Below are 12771 nucleotides of genomic sequence, written 5' to 3' on the forward strand. Positions count from 1 at the left end.
AAATGTGTTAATTGTTTCTAGAGGATTTTTAAACTTGTTTACTCTCGTCGGAACATAATACTTTTGCTTCTATTAAAAATTAAAATCGTAAAAAATATTCGCAGTTTCAGAGTTCGTGTCGGAAGCAGGCCGAAAATATCAGTTTGGGTAACGAAATTTGATACCGCCTTTTACGGAGAATGATTATCGAAGCATTAACAATACTTTGATGACTAAGTGAAGGAAACAGATGCTCCCTAACTTCCCTTTATTTAAAGCGAAGCAGCTCCGAGTAAAATTGTTCTGCATATGTATTTAGTTACAAACTAGCGATACAAATGTATTAATCCGGCCTACATCCGGGAAATGCATAACATCCGAGGAAAATTACAATAGTCATATCAATTCTCAGCTTTCAGCATTGTTAAGCTCCGGAGGATAAATTAAATTAATTTCAAGCACATTTTTGCTTTTGTACGTTTTTTGTCTGCGGAAATGTAGTGCCAAACCTCAAAGGCCAACTTCTGATGTGGGTTGACAGTCAGCGAAATACGCCATAAATAGAACTTCTAATAACTATTTCATACTTTCCGAAATAAATAAATTAAATTACAACGAAAGCATAAATGTAATAGTAGCAGTCGACCGTTTGTCAAATCAACGAGATACATTTTGGCCAACATTATATTTAATGCACGGCCATATTTCAAGTTTGATGTATAAAGGCAATTTTGGTTTATCGCCATTTCTGACCAATGATTTAAATTATGGACGTCATATTTAACTTTCGGACATCATTTAGAATCATGGCAAGTCGACACATTCCGGGTCTGCTATCTCACGCTACACTACGGTAAACGCTAATTCGGTCACATTTTTGATTAATTCTGCAGTCCTACTTGGAATTTATAGGCAGGCCCATAAATTTTGGCCTAGTGACTGCAAGTGATCTTCGATATTTATGGAGTGTTCACTGTAAGGAGTCGTCTTTCCCTACGTCAAAGATCCACAATCGCTAAGATTTACGTCTTTGGTTAGGATAAAACTATATATTAAAATACCCAGTATTTCAACATTAGCCACAATAAATCCAATAAAGTGTTCAGGTGAAAGAGAAAAATATCTCAGGAGATTTATTTGAGTTGGGGTTTTTGAAGTGTAAATGTATCTACCGATCTGTAAACTTGATTGTTTACTAACTAAATATGAAGCTTAATGAGACGTCAAATCCTACAAAGCAGTGTTCAATGTAATAGATCAATTATTATTAAGTAATGGTAATTATTATTAAGTCGGCTTCAGATGCACCACATTATACTAACTGTATTGGGTTGAGCTTTGCTTAAGACAAGCATTAATATGCTAATGAAAATCCTTGCATCTCAACTGACATGCGGCAAGAAATTAGAAACTGCTTACAACAGACTGTTGTAATAGAGTAAACTACGTTCACTTCCGAAATTCAAACTGACGCCGCTTACTCCGAGCAGGAAAAGGCTGAAATGTAACAGCAACAGCAGGAATACATTTTACAATTCCTGCTTCAAGTGTGTTGCAAGTGGCTGACGAAAAATTATTAACTCGGAAACAGTTCATGTTTGCGAATTCTACTTTGAAGTACAAGAAGAAGCAGCAAGAGGAAATTTTACAATTTTGTGGATTATTAGTTTATTGCGAAAAATGGGGTTTTTACCAGAACTTGCTCACCTCGTTCACTTTGAGGATTTTAACGCCGACTTAATCACATTTCGCTTTGAATAGTTTCTGCATTTTTTATTAACTTGCTTAATTACAGTTAACAGATCGAGAAAAATTTAATTTGGCTTTGATATTAATTCACTTAGCATTTTTGGGACGCTTTAATTGAATCAATTTAATCTGAAACGGTATTTCGTACCTTGTTTTACTCCCATTTCGGTGGCGCTATTCTATCGATTCCATTCAATATCCGTTCAAATTTTAATGCATATTTCTAGGGTTAACTAGCTAGTGATAAATATCGGACCGATCTATTTCCACATGCAAATCAGTTTTCGGTTCTTACTTTCACTATTTGGAACAGCTATGTTATTTCGCTCGAATAATGCAAGACACTTCAAGTAGAAACAAAACAGCGATAAAACGCTAAATTGCATATAATTTTCCCCACGCAATATTGTCTAGTAAACAATAATTAAATTGTTTTACAGGTTGAACAAAAGTGCACGAAAAAGTACACAGCCGGAAGCGAGGGAAAATGTTCAAATGTCTCTCAATTCATATGTATGTGACATATGAATTTTTAAAAATTTAAATATAGGAAAAACTCTAGTTTGAAATTTGTCATTCCGTTTGACGCTAAGCTTGACTATTGTAAAAAACCGGATATTATGTGAAAATTTAAATTTATATCTCCTCATTTAATGCGATTGGATTCCTATGTCTGGAAACATTTGAAAATACGATATGATCCAGCTGAAGTGATCCGCTAACGCTGAATTAACTACGAGAATTTAAATGAAATATTTTCCACAAGAAAACCAATGCAGTTTGAAATGGATATAAATTTTTCGCATATTTCTCCTAAAGCAAAATAAATTGTGACCACTTTTTGAAAACGTTCACTGAAAGAAATGGCTTCTGATTTATACACGCAAGTCGCTACACCGACAGGTGGCCGAGTTAAAGCGACAATTTCTTCCGGTCTCAGATGTGCAGAAGAATGTGTTTGAGAAATTTAATATCGTGACATTTTTATTTAATTAGGGCACGCGAGGGATTGGCGGAATTTCTTGGATGCATCAAACATTAATCATAATTTGGATTTTGACATCAGTGTAATCCAACACCTCGACGAATTTCGAAGCAAGCGTGTAATCGCGAAAGGGTTATTATTTATTAGGAGTTTCTTACCGCGAATACCACTCCGAGGCTTCGCGAGACAATAATTGCGTTATAATTTCTATTTCTTCAAACTCCAACACTTGAAGCGAATTTATAACGATTAAGCCCCCGCCGGTCAAAATTTCGCTTTAAATATATTGACAGGCGTTTAATCTGTGTCTTGTGAACTTCCCGAACTCCAATCCATCACAATTTGGACACGGGAAAATGTATCCTGCAAATACCGGCGAAGCTATCGCAAAGTATAGCCGTAAATACAATTATGACTAGCACTAAAGTAGTTCTACAGGATTATCTAATAGGAAATGGCGAGAAAAGTGGGCCAGTGGTCTCGACCGGACTTCTGATGCGCTGAAACCCAACACGCTGAGCAAAAACACTGTGACAAATAACAATTCTTACCCATTTTACAAACTCACGGCACGAACGAGTACAAAATAAAATTTCAACGATGCATTACAAACCGTACTCAATTCAATAAAATTGTCACATTTGCTTTATATCAACTCGAGTTTTATATTTTCGTCTAATGAGTGGAGCAGTTCGTCCCAAAACAACAGCTCTTAAAGTGGCTTGCCTTATATGGCAGTAAATGATTTAATTGCCAACATTTATATGCTAGCTTTAACTCTCTCTAATTTAAATGTCCGTAAAGAAGCTGTAAAAATTTCAATTACTTTCACCAATTAATTTAAAACTTCTCTTAGCAAACTAAGTTATCATATTTTTATGGTGCACTCAAGCCTCCTATAAAACCTGGCATTAATCAAATCCATCCATTAAGAAGAGAGCTTTTACTAGTTTTACTCATCTTCACTTATCACGTATTACATGCAATTCCAAAAACCGGTTAAAACCGTCCAATAATTTTAATCTGTTTATTGCTTTTATTTCCTCTCCTCTCGGGCGTTACCTTTCTTATCTACTTACCCGTTCTCATCTGTTTCCCATACACTTTATCACCGCATTTCTCTTTCAACAATTTCTACTTAGCACCCCTTTCCTAGTCATTCCATATTAACAACACCACCGCTCTCGTCGTTTTGTATTATTTATCGCCGAATTTTCATTCCCTGTTATCCAGACGAGAGCGGTGTAGCAGATGACATTTCTAGCAGTAAACTTTCGGGTTGACCAAATGTAATCTTGACGACAAATCACATGTTTAATTTAATGGCTCTATTTGTTGATTCTGGGCTCCACAGTGTGCGTCGACAAATAAAATTCTCCTAGGAATAGATCGGCCGTGACAAAATCTTAATATCCCAGTAGTAAGCCTCTAGTTGGCCAACCAAACAAACACAGCGACACTAAACATCTCTCAAGGATATAATTTATTTAAGAAGCTCGTGCGAGCAGATGAAAGTTATGAATCGTAAAATAAATAAAATTTAGGTAAGCGCGTGAGTGGTTTATGTGTAAGTCGCCATAAAAGAAAACAGTCAAGTATTTGATAAATTAAGCCATATCCCTTTCTAATGGTTCAGCTCCGGGTCTCAGCATCGACTAATCTCGTCTGACATTAAGGGAGCAGATGGCCAATCCATCCCGGATTGTCTTAGTAGTTAGTATTTCATTTATATACCAAACCTTTCTTTGAAGATTTCTCAAGAATTAAGTCAGGTGTGAAAGCACTGGAAACGACAGCAAATATTTCCTGAAAGCTTACATAACTCAATCAGGAGTACAAGTATCTTTTTCTCCATTAACTAAGTCACATTCTTCGGATTCACACCAAACTCCCGTTTGCTAATCAATTAAATCTTAAACACCGCTGATTACTTCCGAGCTTTTACATGAAAGCGGCAAGTTTGCTAAACAGAGATGAATGGAGCTGATATGCAGTAACGACAAAACTTTTTACCTGTCACAAATTTTTATAACTCGCTACCAAGGCGGATAAATATTTGTTCATATTAAAACTTTGACAACTTATTCATGAAAATTTTATCTTAAAGAGCTCTAGCGGGGACCTCGCCACTGAACCAACACCAAACGGAATAAACACATTTACAACTCATAAAAAATATCCGCAATTAACGACGACAAAAATTTGTCTAAATCACTTGCTAATGGCGTCATTTATTATGAAATGGTGGTATTCACTGCAAATTGAGTTTTTATTCAGTGATTAATGGTAATTGACAGCCAATACCTGTGGATTCTATTGTTCCTACAATGATTTCCATGAGTTTTAATTTATGGTCGAGGTTCATTATCGACTGAAAAAGCAACCCCTGCCACCAGTATATTATAAATTTAATCCTTACAATACGCAACTCGGAATTACCCCGAAGCTAATTTCAAAAAAGAATACACGTTTTCGGCCAAACGCAAAACTTGCAACGTAATTATTCTTTGCGTAGCTAATCAATTTAGTAGTTCTCTTAGAGCGCTAAATGAAGAAAAATCCGCACAGGTAAAAAGCAACTGACCCTCCATAATTACAAAATAAGAAGCTTGGCTGCTTAGCATACTTACACGCAAAAACGAAAACCGCTTGTGTGCATTAACTTGCAGTTAATTTACACATAAATTACAAAGTAAGCAGCCCTTAAAAATTAATTGGCAAGTGACATAAAAAGTTCACAAATTTATCATTAGCGATATGCTTGTTTTTCTTTATTACACTAGTGTTACGTTTGAAATAAATTACAGCAGCTAATTAATCATAAATTTTCGCCGCCGTACAGGATACCCAGAACTGATGCATTAATTGTCAGTGTAAATATAGTCAGTAGCGATAAGTATGTTAGTCGCAACCCTTGCAAAAATGAAGTGTTACATCACAGAAGAAAACTAGTTGCAAAATTAAAATTTTAGCAGCGAAGTTCCACTTTTTTGTTCCACTTAGAGTGCTTTTACTTAATTCCCTTTTAAAACAAATGGCAATGCTTTGTAGCAGTTATCCGGAAATGTTTAGTGTCATTACGAAATAATTCATAAGTTTATCCCTTCCTCGAGAGACATTTATGACATAATTGTTCCCATCCTTCCCGTAAACGTAAAATAAATTAAAATCAGTAAACACTTTAATTGGACAAAAACCGAAAAGCTGTAAGTCTTGATTCCATGATTCGCGACGTCAACAAATACATAAAATTCCGCATCGCCTCCGGAATTAAAATTCTTTGCTCGCGTTAAGTAACTTAATCGACTGGACACTGAAAAGCAAGCACCATTAGTTAGTGCAAACTCTGTTTTTGCACTTACTAAATTAAATAGTTTTCAGTCATTTGCAAGAACTCAAAAACAAAAAATGAATAGCTGACTACTTAACTTCATCATCCTGAAATGTGATGAATAAAATTTCCCTAAAAAGTAAACTGTGATAAATCTGCGACATACAAGTTTTGAAAGTACTTTATTTCAGCTGTAATCGTATAAATCCAATTAAAGTCACATAGAGCGCACTGTAAAAACTTACTTTTGAATGTGTTCCAACAAAATATAATTTAATTCCGTAATAAAAGTTTTAAACGTAATTAGAAAAATTCAATGAGCACAATGGCGGAATCGCTTTATTGAGTTATTAAGTAGTTATTGTTTAGAATCAAAGTTTTAGAGTGTTGTTTAAGACTTTATTGTCCACAACAGCAAAGATGATTAAGTTTTTATTTTACGATTCCCAATGCTATTAAATACATTCCGGTTATGAATTGTTGTCACCCCATCTATGCTAATTGCATATGGTGGCCGGTAAATTCCAGCTCCCATTACAGGAAACTTGTGCACACTAACTCAGATCTTTAATAAAACAACGGAAGTCCAGCGAAATTAGTAAATTGAAAAACGTATTACAAAATTTGACTTGCAAATAAGCGTCATTTTGATCTCGACATTTAATGTTCAGATCGGGCTTGTGCACACTTGTCCGATCGTTAATAAATGGACGAAACAGCGATCTTTTGGCTACATTTTGATACACTGTAATGTGACAGTGTATTTTTATTTCTTTGTGTAACAGGTGGAAGTTTGCGCATAGATATAAAGCCAACTTCATTAACGTCATTATGTCTTATGCCGCTGCCACTATTAACATCTAGCTGTGCACATGCCTTTTATGCCCCATATCCACCCATTTACTCACACAAAATCAGTTATGTTCCAAGATAAACGAAAAATGTTAGGGTGTTTGTTTTCGTAAATAAAATGAGGTAATAAATATAAAAAACTTTCAAGATTCCACATATCCTATTGTATCATACGTCACGGTGTCATATTTCTCTCCAACCAATACCTGCGTTATAAATTTCCGAGAGATATCAGGTTGCAAATAGTGAAAAGTTGAAAATTGAGGCAACGAAACGCAAGACACGTGACTGTGTCTCCACAAAAGAAATATTTCTATTTAAAATACGAATTACGAAAACATGAGGCTTTAATTAAAAGTGAAAATTCTTGAACAGTGGCATTATCGTAATAATCACAATTTGCAATTTAGATTCACAAATTGTACCAGATTTCCGTAATAATTATTCTCTCTTAAGTAGCATTAATGCAAATTTTGTCTACATGAGACGAATTTTTCCTTCCGAACAAACGTAAATTGAATTATTAACTTAACAAAGAAGAAATTGCCTCTAACGTGTTTATAACTTAGAAAAGTTGCTACTTTGCATTTTAATGTGTGATTTGCATTGCATGATTTTTTTCCTTTAAAGCTCTCTGACCCCGAACAAAGATTCCTATCTGCACAAGTTGCTTTATTGATTAAAAAAAAAAACAATAAATTCAAGCGAACGCAAAATATTTCATTCCAAACGTCAGCTGGACGTATTTCCAAAACTAGATTTTGGACAGGAAACGCTACAAATTCAAATTCTATCGCGAAAAATTAAAATCTTGCCCGGAATAAAGTATATCCGGAGAGATTATGTTTACCAGATCTTATTAGAGATTTCAATCGTCCCACAGTTGGAACATCCAAAATGAAATTTAATTCCGACTGTCATTCACAATATTTACCCAAATTTTTCATTTAACGCAAACAGAATATTTTGCAAAAAAAGTATTAAATCTCCACTATGCTCGGGTAATAAAAGTACTCCACTTGCCCATTTAAATGTCCCTACACACTTGTTCTCACATATGTCTTTTGTATGTTTAACAGCAGGTGTTCTAACATAACAATAAACTTGCATCAGTATTATTAAAGATATCAAATGCTGTTTTCGCACGCGAAATCAGACTAGTGAACACAATTAATATTATTTGTGTAAGTATGGATATGTGCTTCAACCATTACGCTAGTTTTCTTATTATCTGATGAACGATGTTGTTACAGTATAAATATTAAACAAGAAAAACAAATCAAATTTTGCACGACCAAAATCTATATCCACTTCTAAATATTGAAAGCATACCAAAATTTACGCTATATCCCGATAAAACAACATGAAAAACGCATCAATGTAATAATAACGTGCGGTCCAAAGGGATCACAAAATAAAATTTTCTAATAAGCGCAACCAAACAAACCATATTATTTCGGAACGCTCAATAATCCTGTAAAAATAGACACGTTATCCCATTACGTAAATTACTCTTTTCAATCATTTTACTTAAGAGGGCTGTAATTTGGACAATTTACATATCTTTTATGGCGTCACAATCAACCCTTTGAGTGTTTTAAAAATGAAGATTAAGTAATAAAGAAAAAATAAATATTACCTTTAATTAAGCATCGTGCTTTATAAATTATAAATTTAAAGCACACGAAATTATATTATAAATCAGCTTTGTACAGGATTTGCTTTTTACTGTTCTTGATTTTACTTTACATTAACTTAAACTAACTCTTAGAGACGCCTTACATACATTAACATAATAAAACGCAAAGTTGGGCTAGATATTCGGAAGTTTTAACAAAACAAATTATCTGCTCAAATATTCTTTTGCCGTAATACGGATTATAGAATTATTTTAAACGTGCCCCATACTAGCCAAACCTCAAATCACTGATTGTAAAGTCAATACATGAGACACGCAAAATGATTTATTCGTGCCACAAGTTTACAAGTTTCCAAAGCGGCTAAAACGCGTATTTTGTTCTTATTATTCAATACATTTACCACACTTTCCGAAGTAATTAAAAATGTTGAAAGTTTTAAAAGTATCCCGGCGCATCCACCAAAACGCCAACTTTTAAGTAATTTCTTAAAAACATCAAAACGATTTATCAGTGAGTTTTTGTCGTAAAAGCTCTCGTGTGTGGAAGGATGACTACGATTTAAAATAATGCATCAACTGTTATCTGATTTCGATTTCATCGCAATTTGTTCGAACCGATTTCCATATGCTTAAAGCTATAAACACGAGCCTATAAATTTCTCCAATAATTATTAGATCAAGCGGAAGGAATGCCATGTGCTACGCATAAAAGCGGTTGAATGGTTTCGTCGTGGAATTTAAGAAATGAAAATCTTTGCAAATGCTCATTATTAGATTATTGCATTTTTCAATTAAGTTGATCTTTTTACTTACAAGATTGTGTTCTAAGGTTTCCCTAAATCAGGGAACAATTTCCTGCTAAAAGATCCACGATTATCCCCTGCAATATTTATGCATCTGACTCACGAAATTGTTCCAGCAGCTTATATTTTTCAAGCTGAATAAACAACCAGAGAAACCCAAATATCTAACTCTTTTTAAATTGGAAAAGTTCTATTTTTACGTTTTGTTTGTATTTGTAATACAGTTTATTTGTTTGCTCCAAAGTGTCGAAAAAAAGTAACTGAACCGCTAATTCCACTTTTTAAGTAATTTGAGAGAGTGTATAGTCTGGCAAAGGGCTAGCTGTAACGCACAACATGGCCCTTAGCACGCGATTTACCGATAAATAATCTTAAACATAATCACACAATTTCTAAAATCGTCATGAATGAACCAAATTGCGCCAATTTTAATTCAGACTTATATATAATCCGTATTGATTTAAACATTATTAAGAAACCAACTGTAAAATGTAAACTAAATTGAGCCGATTCAGTAGGACCCTTATTATTGTCATTAAGCCCAACACGAGTTCAGTTTTCTCATCGAATGAATATAGATGCGAAGCCTTCTGCATAAGAAAACCGTTAGTAAAGCCCAAATTTCCATCCGAATTTGAATTTCGATTATACACATGCGAGCGACTATAAAAGAAAATCCGTATGCTACTAGTGAATACCCCGTGGTACGATTTATATTTATTAACTCTAAACCTTTGTACATTAAAATGTATTTTAAACCTGAAAACAAAATGCACATTTGTTTCACTCAATATTTAAAAACAATGCAAAATCATTAAAATTTTATTCGTCCATTTGTGACGTACGTTTGACAGATTCCATTCCGGCCACATAAATTTGGTTAAATTTGCTAAAATTGTGCTATTATAGAATTAAAAACTAGCTGTCGAGAAGTAAAATCGTTATTGTGCGAAAAATGCTCCGTGTGAAAAGCACACCACAAAACATTTTCCAGTCGAACCATCAATTCTGCAATTGTATTACAGGAATTTTCATGTTCAAGTCGAAATAGAAAATATATTTTAAAATAGTTTGCTTGTGAAAGTAGTAAATTTATTGCTTTCGTTCATATTCTTATTTGGCACACAAACAACCGCTTTAAGTTATGGAAATGTAGGATTTTTGAATTATTGATACATCAGTGTTTTGATTTTGCGTAATAATGGGCGAACGTTGTTTACCTGGCATCACTTACAAATCGTCTTCGTAGGCTTCTGTTCGCAGTAAACATATTTTTCGCCCGAGATTAGAGAAAAATAGATGTTGGGAATCCCTGCTGACGGTGATGTCATTCACATTTCGCGAATTTAAAGCCCAAAAAGTGTCGGAATTGTGGGTCAAGTGTGCCAAAAGCGTAATTTCCTGGCGTAATTTCGGCGAAAGCAAAATATAATATTATCGGTGTCGATTACAATAAAATCCAAATAGGACGTAGCTGTAACTCACAGTAAGCCGGTCCTTATATTGATCTCCGGACAACTGAACGACATCAGGTCAAATCTTTTGGGATATTAAGAGTAAGTTATCTTCAGTGATAAAATAATTTCGTTGGGATTAAGCGAAGACTCGTTTTTGAAAACCGGAATAACATTTCCGGGAAAATGAAATATACCGGAGAATTAACTGCCCGCTCTAATTAGATAATGTGCGACTTACCTTTACTGAATTGATTGTAGTTTCTGATGACGTTCTCGGCATTTTTTCGGGCGATGTAGAACCATTCCGATGTGTTGCTGAGATATTTGTACTCAACGGCCAAGTCTTTCACGAGGATTGTCCCTTCGGGCAGCCGATAAGCATACGGGCAGAATAGCCAATAGTCTTTGTACTGATACTGGTCATAGCAGTTTCCCGCAGCAAAGATGTCATTATCGAATTCAACCATGGAAAAAACGGACGCGTGCAATAAATACTCCGACATAACAACATCAGGATCGGCGTATTTCCACAGCCGAGTCAACATATTAGCCCTATTTACGGCCACGTCTGCCTCCACCCGAAATCTTTCTTGTGCATAACGATCTACAACTCCTTCGCCCAAATTCAGGTCCGTGCCGGCCGTACAGTTCTCTCCCAACAAATGCTGGGACTCCACGATGCGTAAAAAACGAGTAACGATGTCTACGTGGCCGCTACGAGCACTTTCGGTGGCTGCCTTTTCCGATGATATTTCCACATCTTCGTCAAAACCCTGATGCACGTTTATCGGTGACTCTCCGGGGCTCGCCTTCTCCTTACCACTCACTGTCTTATTTTTCTTTTTGTTATCGATTTGATTAAGCGCCCGCTCACCCATGTACAACATGCTCTTATCCACATGCTGCCAACTGCTGTTTCCATGGAGGTTGAAATTCGAACCTACCGTCACCTTCCTCGCGCTCGATTTGCTCGTCGGAGGTTCCTCCACAGACAGACTAGTCCGATTTCTCCCGGAATCATCACCAAAAAACAAGCTTTCCGTCGCCGAAGGAACCTCGAGAACATTATCAGACGTGAAATCTTCCCGGACATCATCCCCATGCCGTCTTCCCCTCAGCAAGCGCGTCCGCGACCGACTGTGCCTTATATTGTCCAAAGGAACATTTTGCGCTCCCAACTCAAACAACAGCAACAACAACAAAAATAACTTCATGCTACGTCTAATCGGAACAACCATTATTTACATATTAGACAATTAGAGATTTAACATCGACACAGGCAAAAGTCAAGAAAACTCCCTCAAACTATTTTACAGGGGCCATCAAGGCTCGAGCGAGGTCCGTCCTGCCTCGGGAAAATTTTTGGGACAAGTCCGCAAATCGCTGCGTGATTTGGACGCGTTTGGGGTTGGAGGTGGCGCGTCCGAGCGATTGCAAGGCCGGCAGAGAACTGGAGTTGTTGCGGGGGTGGCTCCAGGATGCAGGGATTCGCGAGCGCGCCACCTGGTTACAAGATGCGACAACGGCGCACGCGTCTGCCTCTTGTCACTCAAATTCCCATCTATAACGAAAATGTTCTTGTACTTTTAGATTTGTAACTGACAAAGACTCGGTCAAGTTACACGGCAGACAGGACGGCGACGTCTAGGCCTTTCCACCCCCGAGTTGGACCTGTTGCGCCGATGCGTAAGGCCCTAAGTGTACACGCTCCTGGGGAGCTTTTTCTGCGCTTTATAACCGATCTAATTAACGGCAAATATCGGAAAATGATGAGACACCGGCGTAAATCACCAAAAGAACAGCCAGAATAATGATATCAAATTAAATCAAAGCTTTTTCCTTCGACCAAATTAAATTCAGTCAAACGTCTTACCAGCCCGCGGGGGTTTGTTTTTCACCTTCTTTATAACGCTCCCACAAAGACGCAATAAATCACTTATCTGCTAACACGCATACCGCTTCAAATGCCCTACAAT

General features: G+C 36.1%; 1 protein-coding gene across 1 annotated transcript in view; it reads right to left on the reverse strand.

Annotated features, from left to right (window-relative positions):
• Positions 1–12257, reverse strand: part of LOC661076 (uncharacterized protein) — an 86858-nt gene extending 74601 nt beyond the window's left edge. Inside the window, exon 1 of the mRNA XM_967262.5 lies at positions 11034–12257. Coding sequence (XP_972355.4) covers positions 11034–12033 — 1000 coding nt within the window. The 5' untranslated portion in view covers positions 12034–12257. The remainder of the gene's footprint in view (positions 1–11033) is intronic.
• Positions 12258–12771: the final 514 nt, after the last annotated feature.

Source organism: Tribolium castaneum, chromosome 10, assembly GCF_031307605.1.
Source record: "Tribolium castaneum strain GA2 chromosome 10, icTriCast1.1, whole genome shotgun sequence".
Taxonomy (NCBI): Eukaryota; Metazoa; Arthropoda; class Insecta; order Coleoptera; family Tenebrionidae; genus Tribolium; species Tribolium castaneum.